General features: G+C 45.2%; 2 protein-coding genes across 3 annotated transcripts in view; both read left to right on the top strand.

The window, feature by feature from the left end:
* Positions 1-1,781: 1,781 nt before the first annotated feature.
* LOC108939068 (transmembrane protein adipocyte-associated 1 homolog) lies at positions 1,782-10,192 on the top strand. Its single transcript, XM_018760192.2, has 11 exons — positions 1,782-1,998; positions 2,753-2,914; positions 3,962-4,094; positions 4,574-4,660; positions 6,072-6,144; positions 6,346-6,425; positions 6,726-6,836; positions 7,864-7,924; positions 8,156-8,258; positions 8,572-8,652; positions 8,770-10,192. The coding sequence occupies exons 2-11, from the start codon at positions 2,769-2,771 to the stop codon at positions 9,002-9,004; spliced, it is 1,110 nt and encodes a 369-aa protein (XP_018615708.1). The 5' UTR covers positions 1,782-1,998; positions 2,753-2,768; the 3' UTR covers positions 9,005-10,192.
* Positions 10,193-10,940: 748 nt separating this feature from the next.
* The window catches only part of LOC108939091 (MICOS complex subunit mic25a-like), a 63,166-nt gene continuing 52,013 nt past the window's right edge, over positions 10,941-22,093 (top strand). Inside the window, exons 1-4 of one of the 2 annotated variants that reach the window (XM_018760215.2) lie at positions 10,941-11,266; positions 13,102-13,243; positions 13,624-13,654; positions 14,956-15,100. In XM_018760215.2, the coding sequence (XP_018615731.1) occupies positions 11,183-11,266; positions 13,102-13,243; positions 13,624-13,654; positions 14,956-15,100 (402 nt within the window). In that variant the 5' untranslated portion in view covers positions 10,941-11,182. Of the gene's footprint in view, positions 11,267-11,738; positions 12,073-13,101; positions 13,244-13,623; positions 13,655-14,955; positions 15,101-22,093 lie in introns of those variants that run through there. The other variant, XM_018760216.2, reaches the window with a different exon arrangement.

Below are 22,093 nucleotides of genomic sequence, written 5' to 3' on the forward strand. Positions count from 1 at the left end.
GGCCTTACGCCCTGTGTTGCCGGGTAGGCTCCGGTTCCCCATGACCCCGTATGGGACAAGCGGATCTGAAAATGTGTGTGTGTGTGATTCAGTTATTATTATTAGCTGACACCTTTATTCTAGGCAACTCAAAGTATTAGGTTTGAACTTACTTTAATTTACCCATTTATACAGCAGGGTGTTGTTACTGGAGCAACTGACAGCCAGTACTATAATAAAGCAGAATTTCAGATAACTAAACCATAGACTCAACCACTATGCTACCCACTGTTCCAGTAGGAGCAACGTCTCGAAGAGAGATTTGTGGATGTGAATGTGAGATAAGTTTGGTGTGATCATGTTACACAGTGGCTGATTCTGACACCAAGTGAAGCATGTTTTCTTTCAGTTTCTGTTCAGCCAGTAGATTTTAGAATGTTGTTTAGAATAGCGTTTCCCAGAACCTGAGCGGGAAAATGTTTATTGTAAATAGTTGCATTCTGGGTAAAATGTGATTTAGGTGTTCAACCACTAGGGGGATTTACTGGGGAAATAATGGGGTAACTGTGTTTGGCTAGCGTGAGAGAGAAAAAAAAAAAAAAAAAAAAAAAGCCGAGGGGTGCTAAGTAGGTGGGGGAAGGCTGACTTGAAGTGCAGGTTTTTGAGCAAACGGGGACCTCGGGCAGAGAACTTTATTTCCTTGTGTGTTGGTTCTCCAATAAAACGTTCATTATGGACGTTACCTGCGCGTCCCTCTTCGTCCCATCCGAACCCAGAGTGCCGCGCATCACAAGACACGCAGCTACATCTCACAGTTAGGATTCTTCTTTATCTTCTGTAGCATTCTATGCAATGTTTTAAATTATACGTTTTCCAAGTGGCCATGATGTCACACTAGATCTTCACTGAACTTTTGAAACGCTGCCGGTTTGGTTTCTGTCCTTATATTTTTCCAAATGAATATGCTGCAACACCTTGCTTGTCACAGTGTAGACAGTCCCTTCGTGTAAACAAAGTCTCCTGCTTTTCATGGAGTGTTTTTTTTACGTATTTTTGAAAATTCCGAAATCATGTAGTAGTAATGGGTTGGACCACAGTCCTGCTCTCCGGTGGGTCTGGGGTTCGAGTCCCGCTTGGGGTGCCTTGCGACGGACTGGCGTCCCGTCCTGGGTGTGTCCCCTCCCCTTCTGGCCTTACGCCCTGTGTTACCGGGTAGGCTCCGGTTCCCCGTGACCCCGTATGGGACAAGCGGTTCTGAAAATGTGTGTGTGTGTGTAGTAGTAATTTTCTATAACAGAATGACTCCCAGAGCCAGACGTTCAGGATATCTGCTATTTCACTTACGTTTGCTAATTTATTAACAAAGTGAAAACCACAGATCAGTAACTAAAAATGATGAAAAGGTACTGACTGTCCTTAACATTTTTTCATAAATCTGTAAAAGTTACATGCTCACAAAATATAATGAAACTACAGCATTTTCAGTGTTCCATGGGAGACGACTTCATACTCTAAATACTACAAGTCCCAGAAGGCCAGCACAACTCACTCGATTTGGGACCTTCGCGGTTTATCGTGTGAATTACTGACCGAATAGTGCGAATCATAAAATGAATCTGTCACTCTAAAAGATTCTTTTGTATGTAATAAAACGTTGTTTAAAATAGCAACTTATGCCATTAAATGATTTAACAAGTGCTGTGTGTCAGTTATTTGTACAATGCATTTAACTGAAAGCAATTTTGAAAAGAATCCGTTAAGTACACATGTTCACTTTTGGTAGACGGTCCCTAAAATGCAGACGGAGGAAGCGCTTCGCCTCCGAGGGAAGAGACCTGTCAGCTGACAGAGTCGGTCTTTTATTTGTTTAGTTGGTCGGACGTTTGAGAACGAGAAAAGCTCTTCGTCTTCAAGTTTTACATGTAAATTTCTGCATTTGCCGCGCGCCTATATTTTCCCTTAGACCGATTGAGAGGCGTGTGTGAGAAGTCCGCATTTGATGTGAAACTACTGGATTGTGTGAGTACGACAGTAAGCGGGGTAAATGGACAGCCAGACAGATTGAGATATACGAACTAGAATTATTATCTCTGTTAATAATAATAATAATAATAATAATAATAATAAACATAGAATGTCTGATAGGAAGGAAGCCTTATTGCACGCTGAATTTTGGACCAGCAGGGGAAAAATCAGCGCGCACACTAGTCCAACGCAGTGGTTATGGAAATACATGATACAGTAATAATAATATGTTTCTGAGCATTTATCCATTAGCAGTAAATGGACACGCGGTGCACCTGCTGCGCGCGGGCCGCCGTGTCACGTCGGTGGCGCTTCGCAACTGACAGGTGTCCATGAACACGCGCAGGTCAGGAGCGCGCGCCGCACTCCCCCCCCCCCACGGCATGATGATCTGCTCGTCCGCGCGGGTTGGAGTCCGTGGTTCATTGAGAAGAACATCTCGCGTTCCCTTTTGTTTGTTCTCGAGCTCTCATCTTTGCAGAGATCGAGCCATTTATACAGCCTGGTAATTTTTACTGTATCCATTCATCATGGAAGGTACCTTGGCTTGTTCAGGGGAACTGCAGCAAGAGGTGGGATTGATTGGAACCAGCAGCCTTTGGGCTGTGAGGCAACAGCCCTAATCGCCGCGCTACCTGCCGCCTGGAGGGAAGACCGAGACATTTCCATCCCGTCCGTGCTCTAGATGCGATGCGGACGTTTTTCTTGCGTTTAGCGCCCTTTCTTGTTTCCTTCTCTCCCCACGCAGGCGAGCTGGCTGGGACATGCTGGTCTACGGCAATGGCAGCGTACCCCCGACGCCCGTGGAGAACAGCTCCGCCATCCCCACCTGTATCCCCGAGCCGCAGGACAACATCACCAAGCCGCACAGGTGTCTCCAGGTGCTCTATGAAGACATCAGCTCTTCCAGGTGAGGTACCCTGCTGACCTGTATGGCTTCACATTAGAAAGTAGGACAGTGCGAGATGCTGATCGATGAAATCAGCCTTACAAGTTATTACAGTTTATTTACTGGACATATTTTTCCAGGGTCACTTACAATAGCAGATGATCATTTTTACGGTGATTTACCATTTATATAGCGTAATTTTCTTATTGTTTCAATTCGGGGTAAGTACCATGATCAAGGGCACTGTAGCAGGAGAGGGATTCAAACCAGCAACCTTCACATTAGAAGAAAACAGCTACTAACAGCCGTTAACCAGCACATGACCTTCTGTCCAAACTGCAGTTGTACCAGTTCACAACATTAATTGTACAACATTGTATTCGTGATTGCTAAAAGCACAACACATTTTATTTGTTTATCTGACACCTTTCCCCAAAACGACTTAGTGTTAAGCTGCTTACAGTGATTTACCCATTTATAGAGCTGGGTAATTTTTACTGTACCTTGCTCAGTACACTAGGAGAGGAATTCAGAGGTGACTCTTTGAGCGGAAGGTGGCGGATCTTACCAATATGCCACCTGCTTTGTATGCATATAAAGTCATCAGCTGTTCAACGTACAGAAGTGTGTCCCTCCACTTGCATTAAGTCGTGTAGTTTCTGCCTCTAATACTTTATTTACATATGTAGCTGACGCCTTCATCCAAGGCCACTTAAAATGTTTTGTTTGTCTGTTAAGGTACTTAAAATGGTTTAAACATGTGCATTTACCACGGTAGTTATTACTGTAGGTTTCAGGGTGTATGCCATGCTCAGGGGTACTACAGTGGGATGAATCCTAAGTCCCTTGGGCTATAAGTTCACAACTCCAAATGCTGTGCTACCCGCTGTAATTGCTTTTTATTTATTTATTAATGATGCACTCGGTATTTTTGGATGGAGGGAAGCAGGGATCTGTGAGAGGAGCACAAATACCACTTTCACATGACTCCAACCACCCTGCCAGTGGCAGTTGTGCATTCCATGTGACCCTGACCTTCTCACCTGTGGTGGCTATGCGTTCTGGCAGGGTGAGGTTCTGGGATGTGCTCCTGCTCATCCCCAACGTGGCCTTCTTTGCATTCCTGGTGTGGAAGCTGCCCTCGGCCCGCGCGAAGATCCGTGTCACCTCCAGCCCCATCTTCATCACCTTCTACATCCTGGTGAGTGAGACTGGTCACATGGTGTTCAGAACAGTTCTGCAGCCAGTTGACATTCCTTGCAGTCAGAGGAAGATCTCAGTCTTCAAAGTTTCAAGCCAACGGTTTTTGATAATACCACAATAATTCAATTCGGTGCAATTTATCTTTATACAGTGCTCTTCTCGCACAGTGACACAGAGCGCTGAACAAAGGCATAAGAGAAATATGCAAATAAGGCAGTTGACTGTATGCTAGAGTAATACATTATCCATGCAGTTATTAAAGCTATAAGTATGCCTGCTGACCTCGGAGGAAAGGAACGAAAAAAAACTCCAAAGTCCCGACTGAAAGTCAAGGGAAAAACAGCGGTGGAATGACTGACATCAGAGAACGGGATTCTCCTGAATTTGAGACTAAATGTGAATGATGTTGAATTTGTGCACTGTTCAGCAGAGGGAGGAGGAAAACCAGCGTCACAACCTCTTGAACGTGTGTCGCAGGTCTTTGTGGTAGCGGCTGTAGGGATTACCCGGGCCATCGTGTCCATGACTGTCTGCGCTTCAAATGCTGCCACTATTATTGACAAGGTAAGATGTGGCTCTCAAGCCTGCGGGTTTCATTTCAGCGTGTCTCCCCTCTGAGTAAAAAAAGATCTTCAACACTTACTGTACACCAGAAGTAGTAGGCGCTCATCCCTGGGGAATGGAATCCAACTTTTAATGGATTCTGATTTTCGACCAAAGTTGGATTCTGGATGGCTCCTGACAGCAGAATCACACAAGACATTGACATTTATTCATTTAGCAGAAGCTTTTCTGCGAAGCAGCTTACAGTGACAGCTATGTAGTTGACACCTTCATCCAAAACGACTTACTGTGTGCTTACTGTACAGTGAACTCCCTACAGTTATTAGCGTCTCTATACTCTAAGAGCAATTTTAATGGGATTTGGTGATATTTTAACATAAATGGGTTTCGATTTCGGTGGTCAGGTTCACATAAAAAGTTTTACCATTGAAAGCAATGGCAATTGCATGTTTCATTTATGAAACGTACCACTGATGTGTTTTGTCCTTTAGGTGTTCTTGCGATTGCCAAGAACTTGTGGACTTTTGGACTTGTGTGGATGTCAGTGTCCTAAACTGATCCCCATAGCATTTGTTTAGATGTTTATTACCTGCCATAATAGTCGCTGTTCACAAATTTTTTGTCTGCGAAGCACCGGGTGAGATTACTCATTACATGCATAGGTCTGCCCTGCATGAAATCAATTACCCAAATAGAGATTTTCTTCATGAAATCAGTTTCCTCCAGTCCTAACTCCTTTTGATTTCAGTGAAATGTTCCTACTGCATTGGCCGTTTGGGAGATATATACAGACGTTAGTTTTTGGATGAAGGCGCTCACCTTGTCGGGAGATAAAGCAGTTAAAGTGGTGACGTTCTGCCCTCTCTCCCGCACCAGTCCTTGTATAACATAGATGGCTTCTTTGGTGATTTTTAAACTAAGGCTTTCATATTATGTAACCATTTCTGATGAATAAGTATGCAGATGAGTCAATTTTTGTACATTTAGCCTTAATCATCTTAAAACACTTGAAACATCTCGTTTCTTATAGCTTTCATCCACATCTCCTAAAATTGTCTCTCATGCCCTCTGTTTGTTGAAGTTCAGAATACATCTGCATATCGGGTGCCCCAGTTTACCACAATATGATGTAATCTGAGTTGTGAGATTGGCACGGTATGTTTAGGTGTAAGCACACTTACTTTTTCATTTAATGAACTAATACTCACTATTGTTAACTGTCTGTCCAAGTCAGGGTCGCAGTGGTCCGGAGCCTATGCCAACAACACAGGGTGCTGGCCAATAGATGAGATTAAAGGAAAAGTCATAAGAGCGTCTTCTTAACGGTCTAACTGCTTTAAGAAAACAATAAAACACACCTCGGCTATGCAGCGAGTGCCCGTGGAGTGAACGGCCCATTGTGTCCCTGCAGGTGCTGTGGGAGATCACTCGCTTCTTCCTGCTGACCATCGAGCTGAGTGTGGTCATCCTGGGGCTGGCCTTTGGTACGTCCACATGGGCTCACAGCAGTACTCGCACCATCACCGCAGCCCAGGTGGCCCAGCAGCTACAAATTTCAGGCCTGCGTTTAGCTCTTCAGTGCTCGCTGAAAATACTTCTAATGTTGTTTCAGATTTTGAGAATGTTAAACAGTTTTCGACGGTTGCATGGACATGTCCTTGAAGTCCATTGTTTTCTGTTCCCAGGACACCTTGAAAGCAAGTCGAGCATCAAGCGTGTTCTGGCAATCACTGCTGTGCTGGCATTGGTATACTCTGTCTCCCAGGTAGAGATGTACCTTTATTTACTGGGATCCGGGGTTATTTATGTCTGGCCCTCAAAAGCCTCTTGTCTTCTCTGTTGTAGAAACACTTTGTCATGTGATCTACCTCTCACTTACTCTCCGAAAGATTTCTTCAATAAAGCATTTAAGAGCTAATGATAAGCAAAAATCAGAAAATGGTTCTTCAGGACAAGGACTGCTCGTTTTTGACCTCGAATGCCTTACATTGCCAGGGCTCTCAGTACATGTCATGTCAAATCTGGTAGATGATGTGACTTGGCTGTCTGCTGTCCTTCATTCTAGGGCACCCTGGAGATTCTGTACCCAGATCAGCATCTGTCTGCAGAGGATTTCAATATCTATGGTCATGGGGGGCGCCACTTCTGGATGGCCAGCTCTTGCTTCTTCTTCCTGGTAATCCCCTAATGCTGCACCTTAATCCTTTGTCACAGCAATGTAAATATTTGGTGAATGGGCATGTTGCGTACAACTGTTTATATAGCTGATGTTTTTCTCCAGAACAACTTAGATTTTTAAAATACTAAGAATTGGTGATAATTAATGATACAACTTTAAGATATTTATAATAACTTGTAACCTATTTATACAGCTGGGTAACTTTTCCTGGAGCAGTATTTTAGGGTATTTACCTTGCTCAAGAGTACTACAGTAGGAGGTGAGACTTGAACCTGCAACCTCTAAGTGCAAAGGCAGTAGGTCTAACCACTACCCCACCTAATGACCTAGATGGAGTATTTGTCAGCAGTGGCAGGATTTCAATCAACAATCTTCAATTTAATATATTTAGGCACTACACTGTTGACTTAACTTGTTGATTTTATTTTAGTTGCGGCACGGTGGCACAGCGAGTAGTGCTGCTGTCTCACAGTGCCTGGGTGGTGCAAGAGGACATGGGTTTGATCCCTGCTCAGTCTGTGTGGAGTCTGCACGTTCTCCCTGTGTCTGTGTGGATTTCTTCTGGGTGCTCCTGTTTCCTCCCACAGTTGAAAGACATGCTGTTCAGGTTCACTTGTAGTGTGAGTGACAGAGAGAGTGTGTTCCACTGATGTATGGATGAGTGACCCAGTGTAAGTAGTGTATCTAGCAGTGTAAGTCACCTTGGTGAACAAGGTGTGTGGGCTGGTAACACTACATAGAGTTCATTGGAAGTTGCTTTGGAGAAAAGCATCTGCTAAATAAATAAATGTAAGCAGTTGCATTGTTCTTATAGTTTGCAGTGATTGATATTACACCATTAATTATCTGCTAATCAGACACTCATTCAAGTTGGTTTTGCAGTTTTTTCCACTTGTACCCATTTCTGCAGATTATTTTACAGGACAAAATCAGACTAAATACTTAATGTGTGGACTTGAACCAGCAAAGCAGACAGCCATGAGGGAAGGTTTGACATCTCTGCATTTCACCCCGTGTTTTCCAGGTCTACTCACTGATAGTCATCCTTCCTAAGACCCCTGTGAGGGAGCGGCTCTCTCTGCCTTGTAAGTCCTGGCACTTATTACTAGCAATGACAAGAGCACTAGATCTCTCATGATGTGCACACTTTGAACCTGTCCTACCTGCTTCTATGCCTCTCTGACCATTAGGATTTTATTGAATTTAATTCCATTTAGGGCACAATTTCGGTAGCATAGAACTGCCTGGGGAGGTGGTCCCTGTCCCTGTGTTGCCTCTGAATGACAGTGTGACATGCAGCTTATTCTCCTGTCCAGCCAGGAGAAGTTTCTATATTTATTCGGCCATCTTAGCCCTGCTGAACCTCGTGCAGGGCCTGGGCAGCGCCCTGCTCTGCGCTGACATCATCCAGGGACTCTGGTATGTTTCTGACTGGACATCGATGTAATGGCGAAATTCACCCTATGAAGCAAATAACTTCCAGTTTAATTCCATTATGGTTTTTAAATCTTTCCATTTCATCAGACTTGACCTAAGGTCCCTACAAACCATGTGGTGGTAAGAAATTATTGTAGGTTTCTAGAGTAGCTTTGCCCTGAACTATTATGCCCAGGATGCTTATGTCTCCTGTACCAGAACTAATTTTTTGCAGGTTATTGTTGTTTTTGGTGTTGCAACTGAAGCACAGCGATGCTTCTCATTGCGGAACATTGTGCCTGTTCTTTTCCAATAGCTGTGTGGACGTGACAACATTCTTGTATTTCTCCGTGTTCGCTCCGCTGATTTACGTCACATTCCTCCGAGGGTTTTTTGGGTATGTACAGCGTTCCTGTGGATGTTTTGTCTCGTGTTTGTGACGTGGAGTGAGAGGTGTCGACGCAGCTCCCACACCACTTCAAGGAATGGTGCTAACACCTCTCTCTCCCTGCAGCTCCGAGCCCAAGGTCCTGTTCTCCTATAAGTCCCAGATCGACGAGCCCGATGACACAGATGTGCATCTGCCCCCTACCACAGTAGTGGGACGGAAGGGCCTGGGGCGAGGCTCTTACTCCAGCACTCAGATTGATGGCTCTGGGGCATATATGGATGACGTTGTATCTGGGCCCTACGGGGTTGGCAGTATCAACAATGTGGACGTTGACCACTGGAGACCCATCCATGTCTAGGGAATCACTTGGCCCCTGACAAAAAGTGGGGAAAAAAGGGGAAAAGCTAACCCTCAGGACATGCTTATTTTTAGGATCGTGGCAGAGGGCCAGTCCAAAAAAATCTGTGCTTGATATTTCATCTGTCCCTAAAGATGTAAGAACAAAGTGATCCATCACATGTGGAACTTGCCATGTAACTATAACTAATACATTCCCATCAGGCATCATGGGTGTTTCATTGCTGCCTAATGTTAAAGTTGTGATATGACATCTTTTTACTGCGCTCACCATTTCAGTGACTCCATGTAAAAATACTCACTATGTTTTCCTTCCATTTTTGTGCTTTATGTCTGGTATGAAACAGGAGGAAATGCTTCTGTTGAATTTTGCTGTGTTGACATTCGTATAGATGTTCTCAGTAATATATATCATGTTGCAATATTTTTATTATACAAAGTCCTATAATAGTCAGACTGCTGTATGTCTGTCTGGTCCTGAAGAGAAGGCAAGGTGCCGTTGGTGAAATGTCTGCGTATGATGTGAGCAATACAGCTTCCTTACTTTTAATTTTCCTCACTCTTAGGATTTTACTCACAACCCCTTTCAAGACTGAGGCCAATTTCTATCCACAGTGAATAGGTTTTAAATTGATTGTGATAATTTAAAATTTGGTCCTAACATTTGTTAAATGATGTAATCTATTTCAAGGAGATAGTTTAGGTGTTACGGTGGGGTGTTTGACTGGTTTGCTGGTACACTTTGCTGAAGCATGCAGAGTAGACTAGCCAGTAACCTGGTCTACAAACACACCTTTCTATCTGCATTGTAACTTTTATCAGTTCCTCTAAATTTGATAGATGCGCTTATGTCTGTTTTTGTTTCTTTCCAGAATTTGGACGTTATGACTGCAGAGATTGTGTTATGCCTTACTGTGCTGAAAACTTAAGGCATCATTCTTAATAGATGAAAATACATATTGTGTATATTTGCCTTTGTTCACAGAGCAGTACTGTAACTCCCTACATTGTAAAGATGGTGTTTTGTGTGTATACTTAAGTTATTTATTCTGTGCTTTCACATGACAACTTATTTCTTCTGCAATCTTTCTGAACCTGTGTGAAATTTACACACCCTGGTATTTTCTTACGGAGAGTGTGATTCAGAGTAAATAGAATTGTGTGTACGAGCAGCTGGGAGGATGCAGGATACAGGATCCAGGTTTTGGGGATGGACAGGTAGTCAAGCCTAAGCAAGGGATAGACTGCCACTGATTATGGCTGGTTTTATTTAATAGCTCAGGGCTGCAGTAAATCGAATGGTGAACGATAGTGTGGCGACCTGATGAGAAATGTACGCCGAGTTCCTGGAGCTCTGTGTGTATGCGATTTACCCTGGTATAATGCCTGTGGTTAATAGCTAACTAACTCTGTACTATTAACACTTAATGCAGTTCCTGTACATCAGAGAAACAGCATACTCACATTTGTAATGTCAAGATGCATTTCATTTACATAAAATATTTAAAAGACCAAAACATGTCGTGCTAGTTAATAATTTAAGAATGAATGGACAGAGGGTGCATATACATGTTTTTCACAAACCAGTCTTGTGAGCCCTGAATGTGACAGAGCACTTACGTATTCATGCATTGCACCTATTTGTAACGTGTTTCCCTTGTATTTCTCAAAATAAGTCTGCAATAAGTGTAAATGTTTTTTTCCATGTGTGGAGTGTTTTTCCCCCCTATTATTACAAATCTTTATCATGAACTTTTCATTAGGATGACAAGTTGCCTATATATTAGTTGTATAAAATAAAAAAGCTGAACCAAATTGTAGAAAATGGTACACAAACTGCTTCATATAGTATACGTTCCAAGAATGTGTTTAATTTTAAAATGTACAAATCCCACTCGCCTCTCTGTCGAAGGAAGCTGGAAATTCACAAAGCCGCCTACAATTCCCAGTTTTATCTGCATACTCGATGCGTTCTCCTACAATTCCCAGTAACCGTGTTCTCAGGTTACCCGATGTGTTTTCCTACAATTCCCAGTAACCATTTCGACACTTGCGTGTGACTTAAAGCACTGACGTAGTGAGATATGGAGGGTGGTTCTGTGGGACGCTCGCCGCTCCCCTGTCAAATGAGCTAGAAGAGCTGCGTTCCTTTGCTTTCAGTAACCGGAGCGCAGTAAAGATGGGCGCCACTGAAAGTTCCAGCAGAAAAGTGGCTTTCGCTGTTGATGAGGAGGACAGGGTGCAGGTTCTCCGCGGAGTTAAGGTAGATTAGTAAATAAATGCGCGGAAAAAAAAAAGTTGGCTCGCTGGTGGGTGTTGGCTGCTTCTAAGCTCATTTGCATGCTTACAACAAGTTACAGCCCCCTGTTTTGCGTCTTGAACAACTACATTTTTTTGTGCTCTTGACCCTAGTGGGAATTAGCTGAGAGTTGAGATGAGTTTTATAGCGGGGAAACACGAGGGGCTCCGGAACACGCCCAGCTCCCGATTTGTGACCGAACTTCGACATACGACACTACCTCGTACACCGATGCTCTTCAACACATGATGACGGTCATGATATTTGCTACCATCGCTTACCAGATAGGCGTAGTAACTAAAAAGGAGGATGCACAGGTTTTAAATACACAGTAACGAAAAGTTAAAGATAAATATATACTAGTTAACAGTAATAATAATGGAATATTTAATCCGCTTCCGCGGAGCAGCAGGCCAGGTCGCTCTTCGCTCACTCACTCGACTCGGTGAAGACGGTGCGAATGGAATAACTCACTGCGCTGTTTATTCATCCGGAATGTCTTTCAAATTTAAGTCCACACGTTTGCGAGGACCACCTGCACGACGTGTTCGTGCGTGTTTCTTTCGGTCCCTTCCCTTTTGCGGCCTTTTTTCCCTTCTTCTTTCCGCTCACACTGCGAAAGCGCGCGCGCCCTCCCGCCGGTTCCGCGCTCTTTGGCTCGCGCACCGAGGCGAGTGCTGCACGGAGCGCGCGCGCGTCCTTCCTTGCGCGCCAACGACGTGTATGTGTACGGCTCCTCCACGCCACGGTTCCCGAAATCCGAACTTAAGGTCTGAAAAGCCAAAGTTTTTCCCGAGTTTTGCACCGCGCCGGTACAGTGAGTGAGTGAGTGAAAAGGCGGGAAGGAGGAGGACGTGTTCAATGAACAATTTTCTCTTGCAAATTTGAAGTACTGGATTTTTACCGGCGTCTCTGGTTTTATCCCACCACCATTTTAAATTATTCACCATCGAATTACAAATAAACCGTAATACTGTTATAGTTTTCCTTTCTCTATTTAGTGTGAATATCGATACGTTTCACTGCACAAATATTAGTGTGTCTCGACGCGGGTTGCTGCCTCAGACACAGCCTGCACTACCTGTGCTATTGAATTCTGAAATCTGTAAAAGTCTACATTCCAAACACCTGTGCTCCCCCCTCCCCCCAAGGTTTTGGATCAGGGACTGTGGACCTGCACTTAGTTAAGGAGACTCTCACCCTGTACAGGTACTTTGTAGCTGTCGCACTGATTGCCCTGTTGTTCCCTGACCTCAGGTGACCCCCCCCCCCCAGGCCAGGCGAGATCAGGACAGGACACCTGGGGAGGCTCCTGCCACTCATGGCACTACAGCACAGAAGCCTCATGTCATACATTTATTAATTTAACCGAAACCTTTTCTCCAAAGCAACTTATAGTGTTACGGTATTTACAGTTATTTTCCCCATTTATACAGTTGGGTAATTTTACTGGAGCAAGTTAGGGTAAGTACCTTTCTCAAGGGTACTAGTGAGACTTAAACCTGCAACTTTTGGCTCCAAAGGCAGCAGCGCTAACCGCTACACTATGTCACTGTAATACATACAGTATTAGCACACCACACAAAAATGAATAAATGCACACAGATAGGTGAGGACCCTTATGTTGCAGAGTACTAACACAGGAACATGCAGTGATGCCGCAGAGGGGCAGGTTGTAACCTCCCGGTACCCGTGTCTCTGTACGCCGCCCTTTAAGGCGTATACCAGTTTGTCGTTCCCACGATACACGTTGCTTTCCATGTCTTCCCGACAGCCTCGCTGACTTTCCTTGCATTCAGCTCTCAGAGCAGGTCCTCCAGAGGATGCGGGACCCCAGCCCTGGAACCGACGTTAAACCGGCCCCTTCGGACGCTCGCGGAGAGGATTCTGGGAAACCGCCCACCTCCACAAGTCAGGAGTATCCCTCTTCAGCTCCATCAGGTGTCCCCTTTTACAGCGGCAACATGAACAAAGATGCTTAACTCCATACAGTGGGTGTGGAGATATACTGTATGCTTTATGCTCATTGCAATTCTAGCTGACAGCAGCTTATTTTTACTTTTTAGTTGTAAGTGCATGATGATTTTATTGAACCAATGTGTCTCACATTTACTTTTCAAACCATAAGTTAAGGGCTGCAATTGCTCACACAGGGCTGTTTCAGCTTTAGACTAGTGAGCAGCAAACCGGCCGTGTGACCTGAGTATGATTTCTTGAGTAAGCTCTTACATACCGTAGGGTGCTTCTGGGTGTACAAGTGGAGAGTAATATAAAGTGCGGTAATGGTTACAATTTAAATGTGTTCATCTGTATGGTCACAGGGTCCCAGCCAGCAGAGGAGCTAAAGAAGAGGTAAGTGTGTGTTTGCACTGGACCTCAGTCGTGCACTCCCCTGACACTAAAGCACAGTAAAGATGTCCTGTTGAGACATGGTTCTCTGATGCTCTTCCTCAGTCAGAAGTTATTCAACAGAAAAGCAACATATGAGAAATTAATAGCCTGTTCAAAAGACATAGTTTTTCTGCAATTAGAACTGGCCTATATGTAAGTATGGAGTTTCTAGAGTGAATAAGTAATTTACATGTACTTGTATTCATTTAGCAGACACATTTCTCTAAAGTGACGTGCATTTCAGGGAACAGCAATTGTTACAGTGACAATTTCTGTCTGGTTGAAAATTTACTATTTTGTTTATTTGTCACTAAAGATGCTATTGAGATATGGTTGTGGCATAGCAAGTAGCGCTGCTGTCTCACAGCGCCTGGGTGCTGCGAGAGTACGTGGGTTCGATCCCCGCTCAGTCTGTGTAGAGTTTGTATGTTCTCCCCGTGTCTGTGCGGGTTTCCTCCTGGTGCTCTGGTTTCCTCCCGCGGTCCAAAGGCATGCTGTTCAGGTTCCCCCATAGTGTGTGTGAGTGTCACGGAGTGAGTGTGTTTCACTGATGCATGGATGAGTAACCCCTTGTAAGTAGTGTATCTAGCAATGTAGTCACCTTGGTGAATATGGTGTGTGGGCTGATAACACTAAATAGTATCTGTTGTAAGTTCTTTTGGACAAAAGCGTCTGCTAAGTGAATAAATGTAAATATACATATATAGTTGTCTTCTTTTTATTACAGTACCTGTCAAATAAATTCTGCTGAATCACATAATACAGTTGTACACGCAAATTTCAACACACCATACCTAAATGAGGTACAATGGAAAAAAAACTACTTAGTTGCTAACTATGAATTTTTTTTTAAACATGCGTGGCCCTCTAACCACATTAATCTCTGACTTTCAGACTCGGATATTTTCTGATGACTGTACGTTGCATCTGCACCTATATCTCTCTGTCTGCTGCAGAAATGCACCTTTCTTCTAGTTGTGTATCACTAAAGTTGTGTCTGCTAAATGAATAAATGTAAATGTAATCTTTGCATCAGTGATTAAAAGTTCTTAGCATTTTTCCTGCCACCTTGCGGCCATAGTTGGGATTGCAGTGTGAAAATGTCACTATATCCCAGTGTGTAAATATTAAGGCAAAGATCCCACATGGTGGAGGACACACTTTGTGTGTAGAACTCAGTTTGTTTTTGCAGCTAAGCCCCTTGCTGTGGTGCTGGCACTGTGACTGCGTAATCTGAAAGTGCTTCTGTCTGCGTGCCTCAGGTTCGAGCGGGAGCAGGCCATCGCACGGGAGGAGCTGGCCAATGTGGCAAGACGGGAGAGGGAGGCTGCTCGCGAGGAGCTCAGCATGGCGCTGCTGCGGGAGAGGATTCAAAGCCGTGGGGAGGCAGAAAGAGCCCAGCGGCTGGTGAGTCACAAACACACATTCCTTTCTTGGGATTTTGTCATAGCTTGTTTACTGTCTTGTACTATGAGTCTCGTTGCACAGGAACATTTCCGTTTATTGTGCAGATTTTTCACTTTGCTGTGCGGTTTTTCAGTGCCTCAAATCATAACTGATACATCACAGGCCACAGGTGCATAAATTCCTAGAGATGAAGCAGTAATGACTCAGGTCTTTGCTTTTTGTCAGTGTTTTTTTTTTTTTTCCTGTATATAAATAAAACTGTTTTTGGGACTTCTGACCTAATTAAATTGACTTTATTCAAAATAGACATGTTTGCTCATTATTGTTGTTGTTGTTGTTGTTATTATAATTTATTCATTAAGCTGACTCTTTGTTCTCCGGAGAAACATAGTGCTACTGTACCACTTAAGGGTGAGATACTTGCTCAACTATGTTACAGAAGGAAAGTGGAATTTGAACCCGACTCCTTTGGTTGCAGGGTGATGCTCTGATCAGCACACTGCCTGCTGCAGGTATGACCCTTTGCAGCTGTTTCCATCAGAAACACCAACTTCTTGGCACACAGAAGAGCTTGACTGTCTGTCTCAAATGTTGAGGAGAAGCTCTTCCTCACAGCAGCCCAGTGGCGCTTGTGGGACGGTACCAGGGTACAGAGCTTTGCTGGCGATCTTGTGAGGGACACGAGGGTTCTTTCTGTGTGGCAGGGAAAGAGTCAAGGGTTTACATCCTAACCTCTGTGGGAATACTGCAGTTCTGGGCTCTCGGGCTGATTCTGGGTTTCTAGCATTATGGGAGGTTGGGGGAGCTGTCCCCTTGACCACAGTGGACATGGCAGGAGAGACAGTGGCTCCATGAGAGGTGTGTCTGCTGTGAAAGCGTAGAGACAGAGCCCGAAGCCATAATTGCTGGGTGGGAGGAGCCTCTTCTGGTTCAGTGGTAACCCTGTATGATGCCCAGCTCAGCGATCAGGGGTTGGGGTCTCGCTGGCACTAGGAGTTTCGAAGAAACAGAAGACCTGGTGCACTTTCGCTGCCATCGCTTGCAGCTGGGCGACATCAGGCTGGAATATTTCGCTGCACTCATGGGCTCAGGGCGTGAAACCTTACAATTGCATGATGTGATAATTAGGGTTTATCGTGGCACGACAGTGCTAATAAGCGCTTTTGAAAGGTAGTGTAGGCGAGCGGCCATGGTTTTGCCACCTCAGGTGTCTCCGACGTGGGCAGCTGTCACTGCAGAGATGTGCCGAAAGCATCCCGCCTTATTGTTGAGGAACAAAGGGAGCCAGAACTGCGAAAGCCTCGTCGTGTAAATAGAGCGGAGCCCGTGGGTCGAGCCGGAGAAGAACGCGACGGGATTCGCTCGTTCCGCTGATCCGTTAGGTCCACGCTCTGCCCTGCCTGAATCGCACTGGACTGCGTGCATCCTATCCTCTGCAAAAGTTTTGCACCCGTGGTGTGTTCCCGCTACACCGAGTACACACGCTGTCTTCATGCGTAGCGAAACCCAGAGATTCACCATCCAATGTTTAAGAGAGACTTCATGAGGGGTTTCAGTTCATACGTCAACTTCGATTTGCAAGGCGTTTGATCACATTTACGAGGATCGAATTTGGAGTTTGCGCACCTCCTAAAAGCTGAGCGAATTACATGTATTAATTCTTTTAGCAACAGTTTTTTTTCCCCCCAAAGTAACATGCAATGATTATTAACTAGTGTTTTGCTGAAAACGTTATCCAAGGTGACTTAGTGTCATGTACACCGCAGTAAACTACCTGCAGTCATTCACTCGCGTCTACAGCAGGGCAGTGTAACATTGCAGGCAGTTTAGTTGCCAGTTAATCCAGAATTCGTCTATGCAGTGTGGGAGGAAACCAGAGCACCCAGAGGGCCCCACCCCACTGGAACACGGGGAGAATATGCAGACTGAGCAAGGATCAAACCCATATTCAATCCCACAGCCTAGGTGCTGTGAGATGCTGTCAGTGTGAATTAATTTTCATTGTTTTCATTGAGGCAGGGGGTGCGGTGGCGCAGTGGGTTGGACCACAGTCCTGCTCCCCGGTGGGTCTGGGGTTCGAGTCCCGTTTGGGGTGCCTTGCGACGGACTGGCATCCCGTCCTGGGTGTGTCCCCTCCCCCTCTGGCCTTGCGCCCCGTGTTGCCGGGTAGGCTCCGGTTCCCCGCGACCCTGTATGGGACAAGCGGTTCTGAAAATGTGTGTGTGTGTGTGTGTGTTTTCATTGATGTCTTTTCTCTCTACTGTTGTTTTTCTGTAACGCGCTACAGGTTAAATTAATACACAAACCTTCTGAGTATTATTATACAGAAGAATGTAATGATTGTGAGTGTTCAGTGTACGATACATGATGGCTAAGAAAGAGCTGAACGAGTGCAGACACATACAGTTTAATGAAGTAATGGAGATACTGCACTGTTATGTACTCTTATGGTAACTAATAAATTGATAAGTTTTCGTGGGATTTGGTGATATTTCATCATAAATGGGCATTGGTTTCAGTGTTCAGGAGCACCAACACTTTTACCTCAGTTAACTGTTGACCGTGCTCCTGGCACTGTGTTCATGACCATTGGGCAAGTTGCTGATTCCTGCTTGAGCAATGGGGACTGAGCTCAAGGTTCGACACAGGATCGAAGAGTCCGGTGAGAGGTGATGACAGAGCTGTCGGTGTTAACTGAATAGTAGAAAACAGTGTAAAGTGTGTAAGGTGGCTGTTATTTTATTAAAGTTACCTTGATTGTGTTATTTTATTTTAGTTTACACGTTTTTTACCTTTACGTCCCAGTAGTGAGGTGTTCTCAGTGCGTTCAGCACTTCCTCCGCCGCCTCTTCCCTTCCCTTAGCATGCACTAATTCCTTTAAAGGATGAGGTTCTCCAGGTCAGCTAAGCGCAGTCTGATGGGATATGTCTGTGAAACTGACCATGCCGATCTGAGAAGCACCACAAAACCGCCCCTGTGTGTGTGCGGTTTGCCGTGTGGATCTCCCCACCCCTCCTTCATGGAATGTTCTGTAGAAGCACTCCCCAGGTCACCCTCTGCTCTCGGCGTGGTACGAAAGGTAAATTGTACCCAGGGATGGAGATAGGGGCTTGTGTTTTACACACTAGCCCTTTCTGCTGCTCACTGCTGAGACGTGTTGGCGGGCCCCTTATCTCTGCTCTGACACACACCGGACATTAATAGGGATCCGGCGCAGAGGCGCGTGTGGGGAATGAGGCAGCAGGAGGCAGGCGGGAGGCTCCTGGTCGGCCAGTGCCCCATTCTTGGGAGGTAATTGGAGTTTAACCCCTGCGGAGTCTGCCCGCTGCTTGCTATCACTGCGGTGGGGGGACACTAATAACAGCAGCCATCCTGGGAAATTTTTACTGTATCGATCCAGGGTAAGTAGCTGGATCGCACAATTTGACTGCAAGGCAGGAGCTGTAACCACTACGCCACCTGCTGTACTGATTCATCTATGTATGTTCTTGTGTTGCACATGCCATCTATTTAACTTTTTTTTTTTACATTTGATTGTGTGTATTGTGTGTGGTGGAGAGCTCTATTTAGGGGAGTCCAGCCCCTGTACTCCTGTGTGTGTGTGTGTGTGTGTGTGTGTGTGTGTGTGTGTGTGTGTATATATACAGTACATACCAGTGTGTGGGCTGTGTATGGTGTTGCTGTAGTGCTCATACCTTTCAATGTGGAGCGCCTCCTCAGGAGGTGTGTGAACTCCCACACGCGCGCGCACACGCATGTGCACATTCAGGTCTTTGTACAATTAGAGCTGGAGGCTCTTCCCCATCCTCAGCTGCTCTCCCTGACACATACTGACATCCTGGGTATCGTTCTTTCCACGATGCCACCAAAGCTCTTCCAGCGGCACCATAGGTAGTTCACAGCGCACCCCCCCCCCTCCCCCCCCATTTTTATTAGAACTCACCCACATTCCCTGTGTGGCTCTTAATAACGCATAATATGCTTCTTATTCATTGCACATTACCAGTAATTGTATGTTCTGATGGGTGGGTAGCAGTGGGGTTCAGCTGCATGTGTGTAATGTGATATAAATGTAATCCAGCCTGCTGCACATACACCCAGGGGAGCGGAGTGAGCAGTGTGTGTGGGAGCTGTAGGCCATATGCGTTCATGTTTAGCTGATACCTTTCTCCAGACTGAATGACAATGTTAAGCTACTTACAGTGATTTACTCAATTGTACAACATGCTCATTTTTACTGTATCAATTCAGGCTGAGTACCTTGCTGAAGGGTTCTACAACAGCAGGTTATTCAAACTTGGGTCCCTTGAGTCCAAAGGTGGCACATCTAACCACTGCACCACCTGCTGGCCATTGTATTAAAGCAAGGGCACAGAAAATTGCCTTGTTGCTCGAAGGTTGAGTGCGATACTCCTCAAGCAGCATGTGCAGAGCTGTGAGCCGTTCCCGCACTTCCCCTTTCTCACACTAGGTGGCAGGACAAGAACTGACTTTCCCTTCTTGGGTCTTTGGCATATATTTATAATCCATCCGTGTGGAGAAAACAACCACCCAGCGTGTTCCCATTTTGTTGCTTTGGAAAGATTTACAGTTTTTAATTGTTTTTATGCTCGCACCATTAGATATTCAGTGTGGCTGTTGTATAAATAGCTGCGGTGCAGTGGGGCTATGGGCTGCCCTGCTCTCTGGTTCACATTTCAGATTCCGCCACCCCCCTCCCCCCGGCTGCTGGTAGAAATGGCTGTTAGTGCCCTGTTAAGGATTTCTGAGGATATTTTAAATAATCCACAATCGCACTGCCTCATGTCCCGTGTGCTGCCGCACAGTTTCTCTTCCTTTCCGATCCAGAGTGCGGATGGGCTGTTTCACGGCCTGTTGAGGACAGACCTATTGTGGTGTGCGTTTACCTTGTGCGCTTTTCTTTCAGTGGCGCCAGGCCACATGCTCCACATGAGAGAGATGAGCTCACCTTCTTCCAACTACCTTGTGTAGGTTGTGTGCTGCGGAAAACGTTTTGTTAGGCAACTTCTTGTAAATCAAAGCCGATGACATTAGTTCTCAATTATACAATTTTTATACATTCCTTAGCCCCAAAACTGACACCTATTTCTGCCAAAATGTTAGCAGATCCCATTAAACACAAACACATTACCTCAACAGTTAAAAATGAGTCATCGTAACACTTCATAACGGTGAAGTTTACCTTCATTATTTATTCTGTAATACTGTTTGTCTACCTGCACTCTTTCAGCTTTTTATTAGCTACTGTGTACTGTGCACTTAAACATTTGCAAACAAAACGTGTACGCTGACGTGACACTCGATACTTACAGTATCTACTGTATGTATTTGACTTTTGATGCAAAAACACAACACAGAAGAGGAAAGAAGGAAAAATGAATGGAATCGATGCAAACGAACTGACGCTCAGTGGACAAGTTGACGTGTGGACGTTCCAGACAGGGATGCGATCGCTGAGATCATAACAAGTAAAACTAGCAGTCAAGTGCTGTTTGAGGTTGAGACCTTAACACGGCATGAGCCAAGCTGTACCTGAAAGGAAGGGCACGTGGTGGCTCCAGTGTGTCGAGAGACTGGCGCAATCCAGGTTCGCTCCTTGTAAATTCTAAAAAGCGCTTAGTGATCTGAAGTAGGGGTGAAACCTCTTGTAAAGTCAAGTTATTGTATTACGGTGACATTTATTTGTTTAATGGATGCTTTTCTCCAAAGCAACCGAGTATTTAGCTGACACCTTTATCCAAGGTGACTTAGTGTTAGATACAGTGCAGTAACCTACAGCTACACATCCGTCAAGCAGAGCAGTGTAAGACACACACTCGTTCACATGCCCATACACACTGAGGCCAATGCAACCCAGGAACTGTAAGGATGAAAGAACATGGATGTCCCGTCGCTGTGCCTTGGGTTCGCTGTCATACAAGCGTGAGCGTAGCGCCCTGTTAGTGGCCCACCTTAGTGGTGCCAGCGGTGGGATCAGTGAGAACAAGCGATGTCCCACCTGCACATGTGTCTGCACTGAAGGGGTTGCTTGCAGATTGTTCTCGAATGCAGGGACCCTTGTGGGAATGCGGGGCTCTTTTTACGGAGAGCCCGGAAACGGTCTCCTCAGATAATAGGGAGGAGGCAGAACTGGCTGTTTTTTGTTGCTTGCAGTTTTTCCGGCAAGGCCTTCACACTTGGCTTCTACCCACGTCAGGCCTCATTAGAAGCTCATGGGGTTCCCAGGATGCATTTGAGAGTCTAAAATGGCTTTTATACACAGAATGGTGTGTTTCCAACCACGTGTGATATAGAGCAAAGGCCGCAGCGGTGGATGAACATCAAGAGGTACTGCCTTGGGGGGAACCTGGCGACGCCCTCCGCGTTCCGGTTCGCGTTTGAGCGCAGCAGGTAACTGTCCTGACCAAGTTGTTCATTTGTTCCTCTCTGCGATTGGGGTTGTGTTCAACTGAATGTGTTCGTTCAGGACTAATTGTGACACGGGTTGAGGAAAAGCCAGTATGGCTGAGAAAACTGTTATGAGCACGTTCGTGCCAGTGGACTGTTCCCTTTTGTTTGACTGTCAGAAACTCAAAGCTGAATAAATTAATGCCAAACTTAGTAAATACCTCTTAAAGCACTGTAATTCAGCAAACCTTAAGAATAACACTGTTGTAACAGAAATTGCTCCCCCTGCATTTTATTAGTCGCTTCTCAAAAATTGTAATTATTAGTATTCCTTTGGGGGTGGGGTCATGAAATTGTCTGTTCTTTTCAGACGAATGTAATTTGAAGCAAACAGAAACTGGCATACACAGGGCTTCAGCGGGACTGTGACCGAGAACACCGCCCTGGGATGTAGGTGTTTACCATGCAGTTACCATAGTTACAGTTTGCAGTCATGGACTGACCCCCGCCATCTTTGGGCCTTGAGCGACACCCTCCAGGATCTCTCCCTTCCTTTCCAATTTTGGAGGAGGCCGGCAAGCGTA

This window comes from Scleropages formosus, chromosome 19, assembly GCF_900964775.1.
Source record: "Scleropages formosus chromosome 19, fSclFor1.1, whole genome shotgun sequence".
In the NCBI taxonomy this organism is placed as follows: domain Eukaryota; kingdom Metazoa; phylum Chordata; class Actinopteri; order Osteoglossiformes; family Osteoglossidae; genus Scleropages; species Scleropages formosus.

Excerpts from the sequence above, each read along its gene's own strand:
- LOC108939068 (XM_018760192.2), top strand. The coding sequence starts at position 2,769 with ATGCTGGTCTACGGCAATGGCAGCGTACCCCCGACGCCCGTGGAGAAC. Across the intron at positions 2,915-3,961 it reads GAAGACATCAGCTCTTCCAG|GGTGAGGTTCTGGGATGTGC; the intron begins GTGAGGTACCCT and ends GCGTTCTGGCAG. Across the intron at positions 8,259-8,571 it reads GACATCATCCAGGGACTCTG|CTGTGTGGACGTGACAACAT; the intron begins GTATGTTTCTGA and ends CTTTTCCAATAG.